This window comes from Cebus imitator, unplaced genomic scaffold (assembly GCF_001604975.1).
Source record: "Cebus imitator isolate Cc_AM_T3 unplaced genomic scaffold, Cebus_imitator-1.0 Scaffold720, whole genome shotgun sequence".
NCBI classification, from domain to species: Eukaryota; Metazoa; Chordata; class Mammalia; order Primates; family Cebidae; genus Cebus; species Cebus imitator.
The window spans coordinates 169,707-187,304 of record NW_016108035.1 but is presented as its reverse complement, the minus strand read 5'-3'; the positions used below and the strand labels follow the sequence as shown (position 1 = coordinate 187,304).

Sequence of the window (17,598 nt, the reverse complement as noted above, 5' to 3'; positions counted from 1 at the left end):
TGCTTTTATAATACAAGCATTTTGGGAAGCAAAGGTGTGTAGATCCCTTGAGGTCAGGTGTTCCAGACCAGCCTGGCCAACAAAGCAAAACCCGATCTCTACTAAAAACACACAGAATTAGCCAGGCACTGCAGCATACCGGCTGTAATCCCACCTACTCATGAGGCTGAGGTAGGAAAATCACTTGAACCCAGGAGGCGGAGGCTGCAGTAAGCCAACAGCATACCACTGCACTCTAGCCTGGGTGACAGAGCAAGACTCTGTCTCAAAAAAACAAGTCAGAAATTATTATTAAAATGGCCAGGCACAGAGGCTCTGCCTGTAATTCCAACACTTTGGGATGCCGAGGCAGCTGGATCACCTGAGGTCAGGAAATCGAGACCAGCCTGGGCGACATGGTGAAACCCCATTTCTATTAAAAATACAAAAATTTGCTGGGCATGGTGGCATGCGCCTGCAATCCCAGCTACTTGGAGGCTAAGACGGGAGAATGCAGTGAGCTGAGATTATGCCACTGGACTTCCAGCCTGGGCGACAGTTAAGAATCTCTTTAAAAAAAAAAAAAAAAAAAAAAAAAAAAAAAAAAAAAAGCTAAAGGAAGTTCTTACGGAAGAAGGAGCATATAAGTTAGAAATCTGAATCAACATAAAGAAATGAAGAATGTTGTAACTGAAAAAATGAAGATAAATATACAAAAACATGTTTTGTTGGCCAGGTGCGGTGGCTCATGCCTGTAATCTCAGCACTTTGGGAGGTCGTAGTGGGTGGATCATTTGAGGTCAGGAGTTCAAGACCAGCCTGGCCCACATGGTGAAACCCTGTCTCTACCAAGAAAAAAAAAAATTAGCTAGGCATGGTAGCTGGGTGCCTGTAATCCTAGCTATTCAGGAGGCTGAGGCAGGAGAATTGCCTGAACCTGGGAAGCAGAGGTTGCAGTGAGCCAAGATCATGCCACTGCACTCCAGCCTGGGCAACAGAGTAAGTAAGACTCCATCTCAAAAAACAAAACAAAGCAAGTTTTGTCTTATTTTTAATTGCTTTAAAAAATAATTGAGTCTAAGGCAAAAATAGTAACAATGCCCTGAGGCATCAGGAACATGTAAAAGTGTATGACAATTGTATGACAATAATAACACAATGGTTGAGGGGAAAAAATGGAAAGTATACTGTTGTTCTTACAGTACATGTGAAATGTTTACTACTTAAAGTGAAGGTAGACTGTGATAAGGGATGATCAAGGTAGAAGCAAGAGTCAATAAAATAATGACTAAAATTTTCCAAAAATTAAAGATATCAATCCTGTATGAAAACTACAGATCTATAATGAAAAACTAAAAATAAATTCATATTTAGGCACATAATATTTAAATTACATAACAGCAGAGATAAAGAAGAAAGAAGCTTCAAAAGGAGAAGTAACTTGCACTAGGTCATTGAATCTGGACTAAAATCCAGGTCTTCTGACCTATGTTCAACACTCTTTCTAAAATATGACTCTCCACAAATGGAACCCAGTCTAAAAAAATTACCCAAATGGCTGAGATTAAATATTAAGTGACTATAATATGCTCATTATTACAAAATATCTCAGTATTCTTCCTTTTGTAATTTCCAAATAGCAGATGCTACTTCCAAACCATGGTCTGAACAAAAGGAAGTATGTGATCTCTGCCATGACACAACACATTCTTGGTGTTCTGCCTAACTCTCAAACAGTTCCTTTTCTAATTCCTTTGCAGGATCCTTGCCTTCTATTCAGCCAGTATATTTAAGAATTCCTCAAGGCTTAGGTTTAGGCCCTTTTCTAGTTTCACTCTATAGTCCTTCCTAGGCAACCTCATTCCTGCTCAAGGCTTTAATTCCTACCGAATAGAAGATAATTTCAGTGTTCTATATCTCACCCCCACCTCTTCTGTGCTGCCTCTTTCACATTTTTATTTCAGAGTTTTCAAAGGCACTCAAGTCTCATATGTCCAAAATAAAGTCATAATCTCACCAGACAATGGCCCTCTTCCAACTTCCCCTTATCAGCAAATAGGCCCACCATAATGGAAGAGTTATCACCTATGAATGAACTCTAATTCCTTTTATTCAAGCAATCCATTGCCCACTCATTTTTGCTTCCTAAGTATCCCCAAAATTCATCTAGCTAAGTACCATCATTTCAGTCCAAACTACAAACTTCTCTTGCCTGAACTGTTTTAAAAGACTAGTCATTGACTCACCTGTATCAATGATTGTATCCCTTCATTCCAGTTCTCCATAGCATCCAGAATAATTCTTTCTAGGATGCCATGCTTCTGTTTTCCTCAGGCCCTGATCAAAACTTTTTAATAGTTTCACTTGGTCCTAGGACTATGATAAAACTCTTCATACCAAATTCCCTGTAGTATGGACCTTACCTAATTTACTAGCCTCAACTTACACCATTCTCCTATGCTCTTGCCTCTACCGGTCACTCTGGCCCTGTGTCAATTGCTCAAAGACGTCATGCTCCCTGCTAGCACAATGCACAGTAAAGCTATTTCCTCTTTGTTAGTTCACACTTACTCATTTTTCAGATGTCAGCTCAACCTTCAGGAAATGATTTCATGTTCTCTCTGCTAGTCAAATTCCTGATACACACTTTAGGAGGCTAAGGCAGGAGGATTGCTTGAGCAGCCTGGGCAACATAGTGAGATCTCAACTCTAATTTTAAAATAAAATATAAAAATAATAAAAAACAAAAATTCCTGATATATAGTTCAACAGCATTATGTAACTCTCCTTTGTAGCATTTAACATAGTCATAATTTAAGATTTACTTCTGCCATTATTTGATTAATATCTGACTTCTCAACTAGACTGTCAATTCCACGAGGACTGAGGATTAGATCTTTTCTTGCTCACATTTTAATTTTAATACCCAGCACATAGTGAGTGTTCAATAAATATAAATTAAATGAAAGAATAATAGAAATAGAGAATAGGGGCTTAAGTAAAAGCCACAGTAATGGTGTTATATTTTCAGAGAAGACCTATTTATTTACTAAGAAAAGGAAAAGGTAAACTTAAAACAGTAAAGTGTAAATTTACCTTTTTTGTCTAAAAGAGTAAACTTGTAAAATAGCTTACCTAGACACAAATTCACTTAATTCTGAACATTCTGTGGGCTCCATTATTATGTTGAGGTCAGTAACAGCAGAAGATAATCTCTCCTTATTCTAAAACAAAGATAAAAAGTTTACGTATCAAAGCATGGTAAACTTCAAAAAGATAAAAATACTTTTGAAATATGCAAAATGAACTGTCACCAAATAAAAGAGTAATCAAGAAATTATACCAAAAACATTGGTTATTTGTTAAAAGAATGAAGTCAGATCCTTACTCTATACCAAAAACCAAAAGGAATTCCAGATGAATTACTTATGTAAATGGAACACTGAAACAATAAAATATAAAGAGAAAATATAAACTTTTAATTTATTATTGAGGAAAGACTTTCTAAACAAAAATAGAAAAAAATTAGCAAATATGATTAAATAAAAACACAATATATCTAAGTAAAAAAATGATCTTATAATAAAAGAGAAGCAATAAACTGAGCTAAATATTTACCATAAACATGACAAAGGGACACTAAAAAGCTGGAAAAAAAAACGGCAAAGGATATTAACTAAAAATTCAGAAGTAAAAAACAATTTACATGTACAAAAACGTTCAATCTCAGCTGGGCACAGTGGCTTACACCTGCAAGCCCAGCACTTTAGGAGGCCGAGGCTGGTGGATCACCTGAGGTCAGGAGTTTGAGATCAGCCTGGCAGATGTGATGAAACCCCATCTCTACTAAAAAATAATAAAAATTAGCCGGGCTTGGTGGGGGCCACCTGTAATCCCAGCTACTCTGGAGGCTGAGGTAGGAGAATTGCTTGAACCCAGGAGGCAGTGGTTGCAGTGACCTGAGATCATACCACTGCACTCCAGCCTGGGCGAAAGAGCAAGACTTCATCTCCAAAAAAATAAAAATAAAAAGTTCAATCTCGCTAGTAATAATTGTAAATTAAAATAATAAGATGCCATTTTTGCCTATAAAATGAGCAATGACTAAAAATGTGTCAATCCTAGTAAATATACTGAAACCTAGCATAACACTTTTAAATATCATTTTGACAATGCATAACTTAAAATATTCTTAATCTTCTGTCCCAGTAATTTAACTTCTAAGAATCTGTCCTTAAGTACTATAATGAGAAACGAAGACAAAGACTTATCAACAAATATATTCATAACCGTACTACTGATCACAGAAAACAAAAACAGCTATATACTCAATGATGGGGATCGTTAAACTGTTTTGATCTGCAGATTCAGGTTTTCCCTTTTACTTTAGTAAAATTTGTTCTGTTATGTATTTGCTATAATTTCTCTTTACTTTTTTTGCTACTCTTGCTTTTGGAAAAATCATATATTGGCTCTCCATTGTCTGTCTTCTAGATTTATTATGTTCGTTTCAATTGCTTTCACAGGTGATTTTTCTCAGGCATATCCTCCATACTCTATTCTCTTACACTGATAATGTAATTTTCAGTACTATAATCATTTTATTCTTCTTTTCTTTTTCTCTCAGCTTTTTTCTCTTATTCAATTTTCTTTATGATTTGAGAGTCAGAGCAGCTTTTATATAGCATGCTGTTTTATTTCCTGGATTAACCATTTAAAGTGAATTTGTCTGTATTTTCTTAACTTCCTTTCTTTTTATGTCAGTATTTTTGCCCTAATTTTAAATCACATTGCCCAATATGGTGATGAAAGAACTCTGTTCCATCTTTGTGCTCTGAATTCCTGAACTCTGTGGCTCCTATTTGTTATGAACAGCAGTAAATCCAGCAATTTTTGCTATTTCCTAAGACTACAGTGAGTGGAAACTTCTTGACTCTCTTTCCCATTTATCTGTATACTATCTGACTATCCCTTAATATTCTGAACTTTTGGAGAAAGAAATACTGATGGTTTGTAATCTTTGTTTAGTTTTTCATCTGCTTGAGGGAAGGGTAGGAATTACTAGGAGCAGATGCAGTTCAATAAGCTCTCTGTGGGCATCTACCACCATTTCTAATCAAAACGTAAGTTCCAGAAGCACTCTTACAACTCAGTTTTTTAAAAGTTAAACCAATTCAAAACTGGGCAAAAGATCTAAATAGATATCTCTCCAAAGATGACATACGAATGGCCAATAAGCACACGAAAAGATGCTCAACATCATTGGTCATCATCAAATAGTTCCAATTGACCTGGTAATTCCCCTTCTGGTCACACATTTCCACTTAAGTGGAAACTTAAGTCCACTTAAAAACTTGCACATAAGGCTGAACATAGTGGCTCATGTCTCTCTAATCCCAACACTTTGAGAGGCTGTGGCAGAAAGATTGCTTGAGCCCGGAAATTCAAGACCAGCCTGGCCAACACGGTGAGATCCCGTCTCTACAATGATAAATGCTACAGTATGGATGGGCCTTGAAAACATTATGCTAAGTGAAAGAAGCCAGACAACACAGACCACATATTATATGCTTCTATTTTTATGAAAAGTCCAAAACAAGCAAATCTGTAGAGAGAAAACTGGTTCTTTGGGATTGGGTAAAAGGAGAGGGGGAGTTGAAGGATGACAGTTAAAGAATATGGGGTTTCTTTTTGAGGTAAAAAAATTTACTGTGGCAATGACTGCACAACTCTGAATATATTAAAAACTACAGGCCAGATGCAGTGGCTCACACCTGTAATTCCAGCACTTTGGGAGGCCAAGGCAAGTGGACCACTTGAGGTAAGGAGTTTGAGACCAGCCTGGCCAACATGGTGAAACCCTGTCTCTACTAAATATTCACAAATTAGCTGGGCATGGTGGTGCACAGCTAATTGGGAGGCCAAGGCAGGAGAATCACTTGAACCCAGGAGGCAGAGGTTGCAGTGAACGAAGATCGCACCACTGCACTCCAGCCTGGGCAACAGAGCAAGACTCAGCCTCAAAAAGAATAACAATAATAATAATAAATAATAATAAACTTATGAAACAAAGCTTGGATTCTGAATAAATTATATTTGAAAAACAACTATAGAACTATACACTTTAAACTGGTAAGTTATATGATATGTGAATTATATCTCAATAGAACTGTTACCAGAAAAATAAAAGGAAAGAAAGGAAAAGGAAAACAAAAATCTCAGGGGCACATCTGGTCTCCTGGTCAAGTATGTGTAGACACATGTTAGATTTCAGCTTTTTAACCCATTAGAATAGGCAAGTAACCCTTCAATGCAAAGTCTATGATTTATTGGCCTCTTTAAAAAAAAATTTTTTGTTGGTTTATAGAATCTTGAACAACTTGAAAGCTGACTTGAAAATATTGTTTTTCCATCTCTCCCCTGCTTGTGGTACCGCTAACTAGGTCAATTCTCCCCAGTTGGTAAATAAGAGAAGAGACCTTATAAACAATCTGACCTCAAGCCCCTACATGAGTCTCAGCAGCACATTCCTTTCTACAATGGTCCATTTAATTTAAGCCCACGGTTTTCATTCTCCTCTACAACTGAAGGATTATGGGTAGAAGTGTTTAGGAAAAGGTGCCATTAAGTTGGTACCTTTTTTTTTTTTTTTTTTGTCAGGGTTTTGCTCTATTGCCCAGGCTAGAATGCAGTGGTTCAGTCACAGCTCATTGTAACCTTGAATTTCTGGACTCAAGCAATCCTCCAGCCTCAGCCTCCCAAGTGGCTAGGACTATATGGGTGAGCCATCAAGCCTGGCTAATTTTTAATTAAAAAAAAAAAAAAGAGACAGGGTCTCACTATGTTGCCCAGGCTGGCCTCTAATTCTAATTCTCAAGCTGTCTTCCTGCCTTGACTTCCCTCAGTGCTGGGATTACAGGTGTGAGCACCATACCCAGCCTAACTTTGTAAAACTTATAAACCTCTCATGAACCACCTTGTATTGGATTTCAGTGTTTAGAATCAAATGTCATTAATATCAGAGAGACTCTCTTTGGAGCCTATGATAAATGGAATTGTATTCTCTTCTATTTAAAAATATTGCTTATTTTTGAATAATTTTGTTCATTTCATTGGGATAGAAGTTATGGAAACAACCTGCCACTTTCCCCACAAACTCCTATCCATCTAATTGATTATGTTGCTTAGATTATGGAAGGCTGATAAATGTTAATTCTGATGTCTTACAACTCTTCACAAACATAGTGCTGAGAACACCAGAAAGTAAATCTGGACAACAGAGCTCTATGTCCCAACCATGTTGGACAATAATAACTGCACAAACGTGTACTCATTCAAACTCTGTGGATCCATTTACTTATAAAATAATAGGGTCGACCTAGACAAACTATAAGTTATCATTTTGTTCTAACATTCTATTAACATGATGTGAGGTCATGTTTAGTTCAAATATTTTATTAATATAACTTTATTAAAACAATATTCTATAAATTGAGGATTTTACTATTTAGATTACTTTTTAATTTTCAGATAGCTAAACCTCTCCCTCTAGTGGAAATTTTATTTTTAAAAAATGTTTTAGAACACACAAGGTTGCTGTGTTGTTTTTTTCTATCAGCCTTAACAGTAAAAATGTGCTCAGTATGTAAAATGGTAAAACTATTTTAGAAGGCAATTTGCCACTTTCAGAATTTAAAAGGACATTTCCTTTGACCTAGCAATTCTACTTGGTATGTTTCTAAAGGCATACATACACAAGTTGGTAAAGAATATGCTAGAATTTGCCATTAAATAATAAAAATTTCAAAAAGTTTCCATCACCTTATTACATCAGAATTGTAAGCAATAAAGAAAAATAAGATTGTTATTTGTTTTTTCCTCGCCAAGTAAGAACTCTTGGTGCCCTCCTATACAACTGACTCCAAAAACCATGTTAATTCCAGGCGTGTCTGTAATTTCTTCCAACACCTTATTTACCAGTCTGGTCTTCAAGAAGAATCATAAAATCTAAAAGTCTCAGAGAGAAAGAATTCTTAACACAGCCAGGGAGAACACATTCTTTCTGTAGCACATTGTTAGTAAAACCAAGCAGTCTCAAAACATCTACATACTTTTAAACATGAACAATGACAATTCATGTCTCTTTAGAGACTCAGCAACTACTATGTCTTTTTTGTGTGTGGGTGAGACAGTGTCTCACTCTGTCACCCAGGCTGGAGTACAGTGGTGCAATCTGGGCTCACTGCCACCTCTGTCTCCAGGGGTTCAAGCGATTCTCCTGCCTCAGGGTCCATAGCAGCTGGGATTACAGATGCCCACCACCACTCCCAGCTAATTTTTTGTATTTTTAGTAGAGAAGGGGTTTCACCATGTTGGCCAGGCTGGTCTTGAGTTCCTGGTCCATCTGCCTCAGCCTCCCAAAGTGCTGGGATTACAGACATGAGCCACCAGGTCTGGCCTGGTTCTATACCTTTCAAAGAACATATCAACAGTTCCTCTCTTTAGATTTTTTTTCCTCCTGCATCCCCTAAAGCATGTAGGACAGAAACTCCTAGTAGTCCCCTGTATTTATACTTTTTTCTTGCTCCAGTTTTTCACTAGCCACATGGCCAAGTATAATGAAGACTAAATTTCCAGCATCCTTTGCATCAATTTGTTGGCCAATGGACTGTAAGTGAAAATGATGAGTGTACAACTTCCAGAAAGTGTTCTTTAAAAGAATAGGTGAGGCTTTGTTTGCTCAACCTCTTCCTGATACCTGAAATGCTAATGTGATCATTGAGCTATGAATTGAAGCCATGTGTGGTTGATGGTAGAATCTATCATAAACCCACCATATTGGCCCTTGAAAACATACAAGTTTACTTAAGTAATAGAGAAATAGACTTCTAGTACCTTTATTTTTAAATTTTCTTTCAGGCGCAGCTCAAATGATTCTAATTCATTCCGCATGTAAGCTAACGGTATAATCTCAGGCCATTACCAAACAGTCACAAAATTTTCAATCATGCTTTGGTGGCATGAGGATAAGAATATTTGCTTAAAATACTGTTGAGGTCTGGGTCAGTGCCAACACTGTCAGGTGGGAGGCAGACAGCAGCAAGGGTAGCAGGACCTAAGTGGCAGGACATCTACTGCTTGGCTTCTATCCTGTCTGTGCTGCCCTGGGGCAGCTACCCAGGCCCAGGAGGCCAAACCATGTGGTAGTTCATGCTGGGAATGACTCTGGTCAGGCAGCAGTCATTCTTCAGGAGCATATTACATTATCAAAAATGCCTTCTACACCATGACCTCATCCTTATTTGACTCAGGAAGGCATCAAATTACGAATTGATACTTTCCATCAGAGGTTTAAGGTGACTAAAGTATGCAACTTAAATAAAGTGAAGTGAAGATACTGCAGTCTATGTTGGATACTGTAGTCTTCTCAGGCCATAGCCCCACTAAGGAGCACACCAATCTCTTAGGGTACAACACATCCTGGAAGGTACAACTCCACTAAGCAGCTCATTCACCTCAATGTCAGAGGATAATCTTTCCCTTTTCACTTGGATTTGTGGACAAGCCTCCCAAGGAAAAGACTAATTTTGACTACAGCCGAGCTTCTCTCCACATAACCCACAAGGCACCTGTGAAGGAGATGAACTCCTACAGCAGAAAAAGGCTGCAAGATCCCAAGGCTGCCAGGATTCCCCTGAGCAGTTTCCTGGACATATATACTAGAGTGCACATGTTTTCAGAGATGGAACTGGACCACAGGATTTTGATTCTACCAACCTGCCATGGGTTGCAGGCCTGGCCCATTAAATACAGAAGTGCATTCAGTAGATTATCACACTCAGATCAAGTTCACATGAGCCACAAAGAAAGAAAATATAGTTGGTCAGACTACAAAACCTTCTGCAATGGGACAACATCCAGGAATCCCTGCGCCACCTGAAGTTTAAGCCTGGGGTGCTGGCACAGGTTGTCCAGCCTAAATGATACCAGTCCATTTGGGTCCATACTCTGCTTTAGTCTTCAGCATATGATCTTTGTGGTCATGTGGTATCACCTTGGTGATCTTGTACATCCCCAAGGCCTGGTGCCCATCTCGGAACAATGTCAGTTCCCTAGAGCACTTACCACCCATGCCCCTGACACAAGAATATGGTGAAACGTGTTTTGTATCCTGCTCAACTGGCCTTGGCAATGCTACACTGTACCTTTTCTGGGTCACTTTGGCAGTGTAAGAGAGATACTCTAAGATGAGTACAAGCTGGGAGCTTTGCCATCGAATTAGGGGGTCTATATAACCACCAGCCCATCCTAGCCTGCCAGAGCCAGTAATGGCAAATGGAGATTTGGACTGCAAGAGAAGCAAAACTTCCAAACCCAGATAACTGTACGAAATCCTTGGGACCAGTTAGGGAGTGGCCATCTGACACAGAAGAAGGTAAGGTCCTGACTCCATGACCAACTCCTGTCTCATACAAAATGGGAAACTTGGGACTGTTTTTGTGGCTAAGGACACTGATGACAAGGATAAGGAATCCTGGCACATGACCCTGAATATAAGCAGGCAGCTTGTTCCTTAGGACTCAGTTACAACAACTACTCTACACCACTTTAGTTATCTGATGAGCCGCGGCCAAGGTAACCTGGCTGTCCTTCCCTGTTCTGTTCCTCCTCTTTACACACATTTCCCTGTTGGCCCAACTGGCAAAACAAACTAGTTGAAACTGCTTTCTCCTCTTTCAGCTTTTTTGGTTTTTTTTGTTTTCTCCAGCTTTCAGCTTTTCTTGGAGTCAGCCTTTGAAGGTGGCTGAGCCCTGTTCTGCTGCACCCTGGCCAGTGGGGCTACTTATAATTCTGTCTGCTTTTGCTTTCCTGTTTCTTGATATTATGTGAAGGTCTTAGCCAAAGGGATCTTCCCCCCTCTGTGATGTCTCAGCAATCCAGTACAACATGCAAGATCATCCAGCCCCAAGGAGCATTCAGGTGGCTGTGGTCCCAGATGACCACAACCTCATGAGAGGCCCTCAGCAAGGACACTCAACTGAGGGCATCGAAAATTCCTGACCCACCGAAAATCGGTGAGATAATTAATAAATATAGTCATTCCTCCCTTTCTGTGGTTCTACATCCATTGACTGACCAACTGCAGACCAAAAATATTTGGAAAAAAAAAACTATAGATGTAGATGATTGCATCTGTACTGAACACATACAAATCGTTTTTCTCATCATTATTCCCTAAACAATATACTATAATAACTATTTTATAGCATTTATATTGTATTGGGTATTAGAAGTAATCTAAAGATGATTTTTAAAGTATAAAGAAGGATGTGTGTACATTATAGGCAAATACTACATCATTTTATATAAGGAACTTGAGTATCCGTGGATTTTGGTATTGCAGGGAATCCTGGAACCAATTGCTCACAGATACTGAGGGATGATTGTATTTTTGGTGGTTTTTTTGTGTGTGTGTGACAGGATCTCACTCTGTTACCCAGGCTCGAGTACAGTGGTGTAATCACAGCTCACTGTAGCCTTGACCTCCTAGACTCAAGCAATCCTTCCACCTCAGCCTCGAGTAGCTGGGAACACAGGTGTGTACCACCATGCCTGGCTAATTTTTTGCTTTTTGGAGAGACAGGGTGTCACTATGTTGCCCGGGCTGGTCTCAAACTCCTGGGCGCAAGCAATCCTCCTGTTTTAGCCTCCCAAAATGCTGAGATTACAGGTGAAAGCCATCATGTTTGGCCTGCTTTGGGTTAAGATGCCAAATGTTATGGAGATTGGTTAAGCAACAATAGATAACTAATAGATATTAGATGGCTGGCATATCACCTAACTACCCAGGACTATTCCCACAACCTCATGGGATTGCACTGGGAGCCCAGGAGCATCTTGCTACCTGTCCTTCAATAAAGCACCTATGGTTTTCGTAACAATCCTACCATATGCAGTTGCTGGGCTATTAATACTTGAAATTTTGAAAATGTACCACTTTGCACAAAAGTGCTATGAGGGGGCCCTGGCTCATGAACTCCTCTTCAGCTCCATCACTGTTGAAGGCTGTGGGAATTGTTTATCTCATAGCAGAAGTATCTCTGTTATCACAACATGCTCCTTAACTTACCTGAATTTCCAGAATCTGAAATTCAAGTTGAAATGTAACCATGTGGCAATTTCCTGATAATCGGTGTCTCTGTAGAACTTTTCTTATACCTGTAAACCAGAAAAACAAATATTTTGTTTGTAAATCACCATTTTCTTCAAATGCCTATTATTTAATTTTGTGTGAATATCTACAATACATTGGGTATATGTGTGAAAGTATGCATGAATAATTACATTGAAAAACTCTGGAAAAATGTACACCAAATTGATTCTCTTTGGAAAATAAAATTAATGACAGCTTCTAATTCTAGTTTTCAACTATACCAAAGATTATGGTAAGAAGTAGAAATGTGGCCGGGCGCGGTGGCTCATGCCTGTAATCCCAGCACTTTGGGAGGCCACGGTGGGCAGATCACCAGGTCAAGAGATCGAGACCATCCTGGCCAACATGGTGAAACCCCGTCTCTACTAAAAATACAAAAATTAGCTGGGCATGGTGGCGTGTGCCTGTAGTCCCAGCTACTCGGGAGGCTGAGGCAAGAGAACTGCTTGAACCCGGGAGGCAGAGGTTGCAGTGAGCCGAGACTGCATCACTGCACTCCAGCCTGGCACCTGGCGACAAAATGAGACTCTGTCTCAAAAAGAAAAAAAAAGTAGAAATGTACTAGTATAGCCCTAGACAAATTTGAATCACGTTAACTGTTCAATGGTTATTTTTTAAACACTATCTAGTTCTTAAAGGCAGTAAATTGAATCCATGCATTTACCTCTGCTCTCTCTCAAAACTTCACTAAAATGACAGTGATAAATGATATTTTTGAGATATGACACGCATATATTTGAATGCATAAAATGCTCTGTTCTTAAGTATACAGCTCAATATTTTTTTTTACACATGTGGTTGTCCAGGTAACTATCACTCAGATAATTATACAAGAATTTTATAGAACCCATAAGGTTCCCTCATGTCCTTTCCCAGGGTATACCCTAACCACAAGAAGTACGTAAGCACTATCCTGACTTTATGTAGTCATCTACTTTTGCTAATGACGTTATTTTTAGAAGGGCATGATTCTATAAGGATAAAGGGAACAGGAAAGAGAAGAGAAATCTGATTTAGGAAGCTGGAAATCAGACAGATGAACTAGATAGCACATGGAAAAGTAAAAGTGACCTGGTAGAGCCAGAAAAACTGAAACCGAAGCCAGCAAATGGGGAAACCCAGAAGCAAGCCCATTTACATAGCAGAATACCAGAAGAGTATTATGAATCAGCAGCATCAAGTACCTTTATGGGAGGTGGACTCGGAGCTCAAAATAGGAAGGCTGGTTAAAGATTTGTTCAATAAGTAGTTAGGAAAAAAAGACAGAATGGTACAAACTGACATTATTTGCCTCCTAATTAGATGTACCAGTAAGAACAAAACATCACTTTCATAGTTTTCCTGTCAAAATTACACGGGAATGTCATTAAGAGGAAACCATCAGAAATAAAAAGAGATTGAAGAACAATGTATAATACAAGTGGTCTTTGAAGATGTCAATGTCATAAAAGACAGAGAATGCTGACCAGATTAGTTAGACTAAAGAGACATGACAGCCAGGTGCAATGCCTAATCATGGATTAGATGTGGAATTTTTTAAATAAATGGCTAAGGAAGACTCACAACTGTTAAGTTGTCAGTTCTTCCCAACTTGATCTACACATTAAATGCAATCCAATCAAAATTCCAGCAAGTTACTTTCTGGATATTGACAAACTGATTATCAAATTTATGTGGAAGAGCAAAAACTCAGGAAAGCCACAACAATCTTCAAGAAAAATAAAGTTTATGAACTTAAATGACCTGATTTAGAGACTTACTATAAAGCTACAGTAATCAAGACAGTATGGTATTAGTGAAAGAGTAGACAAATAGGTCAACAGAACAGAAGAGAACGTCCAGAAATAGGGTCACACAGATATAGTCAAATGATCCTTGACAAAGGAGCAAAGACAATTCAATGGAGAAAGGATAGTCTTTTCAACAAAAGGGGCTGGAACAACTGAACATCCCCATGCGAAACAAGCAAAAAAAGAATCTAGACACTGACTTAATAACTTTCACAAAAATTAACTCAAAATATATCACAGATCTAAATATAAAACACAAAACTATAAAACTCCTAGAAGATAGTATAGGAGAAAATCTAGATGATCTTGGTCTTTGTCCATAAAAATAAATGTGCCAAAAATGCAGTAAAGAAAAAATGCAAATGGAATCCTGGAAATAATATAGAGCCATCACTTTATTTTGCACACAAGAAATCAGGCCCAGAGAGACTTATTATTCTGTCCAATGTCCAGACTTTATTTTTTCTTTACGTCCAGGCTTTATTTTTTCTTCATGGATGACCACTATGCATATATAAATTGCATGCAAATATATAGCATGATAAATTTTCAGTTCATTACTTTTTAACTTGAACACATTGGTTTTTATTTTATTTTATCTTTGAAATGGAGTCTCGCTCTGTCGCCCAGGCTGGAGTGCAGTGGCGCCATCTCTGCTCACTGCAACCTCTGCCTCCCAGGCTCAAGCGATTTTCTTGCCTCAGCTTCCTGAGCAGCTGGGACTACAGGTGTCTCCCACCACATTAATTTTTGTATTTTTGGTAGGGACAGGGTTTCACCACATTGACCAGGCTGGACTCAAACTCCTGATATCAAGTGATCCACCTGCCTTGGCTTCCCAAAGTGCTGGGACCACAGGTGTGAGCCAACGCGCCCAGATTATTATTATTATTTTTTTTTTTGAGATAGAGTCTCATTTTGTCACCAAGGCTACAATGCAATGGTGCAGTCTCAGGCCACTGTAACCTCCACCTCCCAGCTTCAAGCCATTCTCCTGCTACAGCCTCCCAAGCAGCTGGGACTACAGACAGGCACCATCACACCCAGCTAATTTTTTTTTTTTTTTTTTTTTGAGAAGGAGTTTCGCTCTTGTTACCCAGGCTGGAGTGCAATGGCACAATCTCAGCTCACCGCAACCTCCGCCTCCTGGGTTCAGGCAATTCTCCTGCCTCAGCCTCCTTGAGTAGCTGGGATTACAGGCACGTGCCACCATGCCCAGCTAATTTTTTGTATTTTTAATAGAGACGGGGTTTCACCATGTTGACCAGGATGGTCTTGATCTCTTGACCTCGTGATCCAACCGCCTCAGCCTCCCAAAGTGCTAGGATTACAGGCGTGAACCACCATACCTGGCCTGATTTTTATTTTAAAATAATGAGTAAAGGTGTATTTTTAACAAAGTTTACAGATAGCAGAAGAGGATTAGTCCTTCAAAACAATCAATCCACATATCAATATCAAGCCCATTCACATATTTTTAACAATATGCGTTTAAAGCTAATCAAAAGACAAGAATAAAAATTATAAATTAAAAACTATTCTCATTACTTTGCAGTAACACTTAATTTGGACTTCAAACTCCATTACTTAATTTGTAAACTGACTCTTTTGGAATCAAAATGGAGAATATTTAAAAGAATCATCATAATTACTAAAGCAAATTCCAAAAAAAAAGAGTTCTAAAAATGTACGGAGAAATAAAAGCATAGCTGCAATAAAGTATTAGTTATGACTCAATAATGATAAATAATACTTTGGAATGATGGAAGTCAAGATCATTTGATTACCTAGCTTCAGCTATATTCATTAATATGCCACAGAAACTGTGTCTGCCCAAGTAATAGCTATGGCAAAAGACAATGACTTCAAATAGCTGTTTGTCTTTCCAATAGCACCTGGCCAACTATCCGGGACAGACACAGTAGTTATTTGATTAATTAAAGATTTGATGGCATCATGTGTCACCAAACACATCCACTAAATCAAACTGTATTGTTCCCAGTTTAATAGATTAAAAATCTGTCAAAATATAGTATTATTATTAGAAATACCATTGGAACAATGCTGTATCGCTTCTGTTTGGAACAACTATTCACTTTTGCCTGGTAACTTTTTTCTGTGTTATAACAAACAGATATTGTGACATAAGAAAATAGTCTTCGATGACAAGGCTTTCAAGCATTTTAACCTGTGAAGCCTAACAGCTGTTTAACTTCTTTATGAAATTATACAATTCTTGTGAAAAAGAGAACAAGAAACATCTGAAAACTAGTGACACCAGCACTGCATTGTCAAATGACTTATTCTGACAGGACCCTTTCGTGTATAGATTACATTACATATGACTGCTACTGTCAGTCTTTATTATTTTCCTGTTCAAAATATTTTTCTTAGACTGGGCGCAGTGGCTCACGCCTGTAATCCCAGCACTTTGGGAGGCCAAGGAGGGCAGGTCACCTGAGGTCAGGAGTTCGAGACCGGCCTGGCCAACATGGTGAAACCTAATTTTTACTAAAAATATAAAAATTACCCAGGCATGGTGGCGCATGCCTGTAATCCCAGCTACTCAGGAGGCTGAGGCAGGAGAATCACTTGAACCCAAGAGGTGGAGGTTGCAGGGAGCCAAGATCACGCCACTGCACTCCAGCCTGGCAGAGCAAAACTCCATCTCAAAAAAACAAACAAAAATGAAGAAAAAGGAACAAAAAAATAAAAAACAAGGTATATTTCTTCCAGTACCATTACTCTTGCCAAACTACTTCACAATTCATTTCAAGAAACTCCTACAACCACATAGATTTCTGGCTTTAAAATGATATTTCTTGTTTACAATTTTTATATTTTTCTAAGTTTTCTAAAATGAGCACATATTACTCACAGACAGAAAAAAGGCATTTTAACTCTTGTTATGTCCCTGTCTGAAATCTCCCATTCAAAGCACATTAGCTTTGTCAAGACTCTATGCCTAATCTTCATGTTGAGACTTTTAAGCTAGTAAAAGTCTTATACCTGGCCTATCCTCATTCTCTATTCTCTCTGCATTCCATCTCTTCCCTTCAAGTAATTTAAGTCTCCAAATTTCATCACTCTGTTTCTGTATATAATTCCATTACCCTACAGTGGCTGCCAAAGACACTCTAAGGTTATTCTCCCTCTCCCCTGTCATGAGGGTTATTTTCAGTGGAAAAGTCAGGAAGCACACCAAAAATGATTTCTGCTTTTGGGAATGTTATTCTTGACCAGCCAAAGTTCTTGACATCCACTTGCACAGCCAAAGTAGCTACCCCTTATCTCTTAGTGCATCACAGATCTTTGGCAATAAAATCTAGTCATTGGGACCAGAAATTTTCCTTCTAGCAAAAGGTCCATCTGCTAAAACATTTATCTTGGCAGCTTTCATGTCAGTGCTGAACAACTCCTAAGATTTATAAATTAATGGTGCTGTGGTTCTTATAATCATTATTCATTTATCACTATTTACTTGACTATTAAGGTACTTAATTATAGAAACTGTTTCTGTTCTTGTCCATGAGGAAGGAGGTTAAAAAGAAAGAAAGAAAAGAAACTGTGCCTGTTCTTTACTATTTACCTCAGACAGTTTTTTTTTTTTTTTTT

At 38.4% G+C, this 17,598-nt stretch overlaps 1 protein-coding gene across 4 annotated transcripts in view; it reads right to left on the bottom strand.

Moving 5' to 3' along the window:
• The window catches only part of LOC108296499 (centromere protein P), a 273,862-nt gene that overhangs the window by 249,103 nt on the left and 7,161 nt on the right, over nt 1-17,598 (bottom strand). For all 4 annotated transcript variants that reach the window (XR_005198410.1, XM_037735070.1, XM_037735072.1 and 1 more), the window contains exons 2-3: nt 12,110-12,198; nt 3,115-3,203 (exon numbers count right to left, since the gene is read on the bottom strand). Coding sequence is in view for 3 of the 4 variants with exons in the window: in XM_037735070.1 (XP_037590998.1) it covers nt 3,115-3,203; nt 12,110-12,151 (131 nt within the window). In the remaining variant the exon portion in view is untranslated. The remainder of the gene's footprint in view (nt 1-3,114; nt 3,204-12,109; nt 12,199-17,598) is intronic.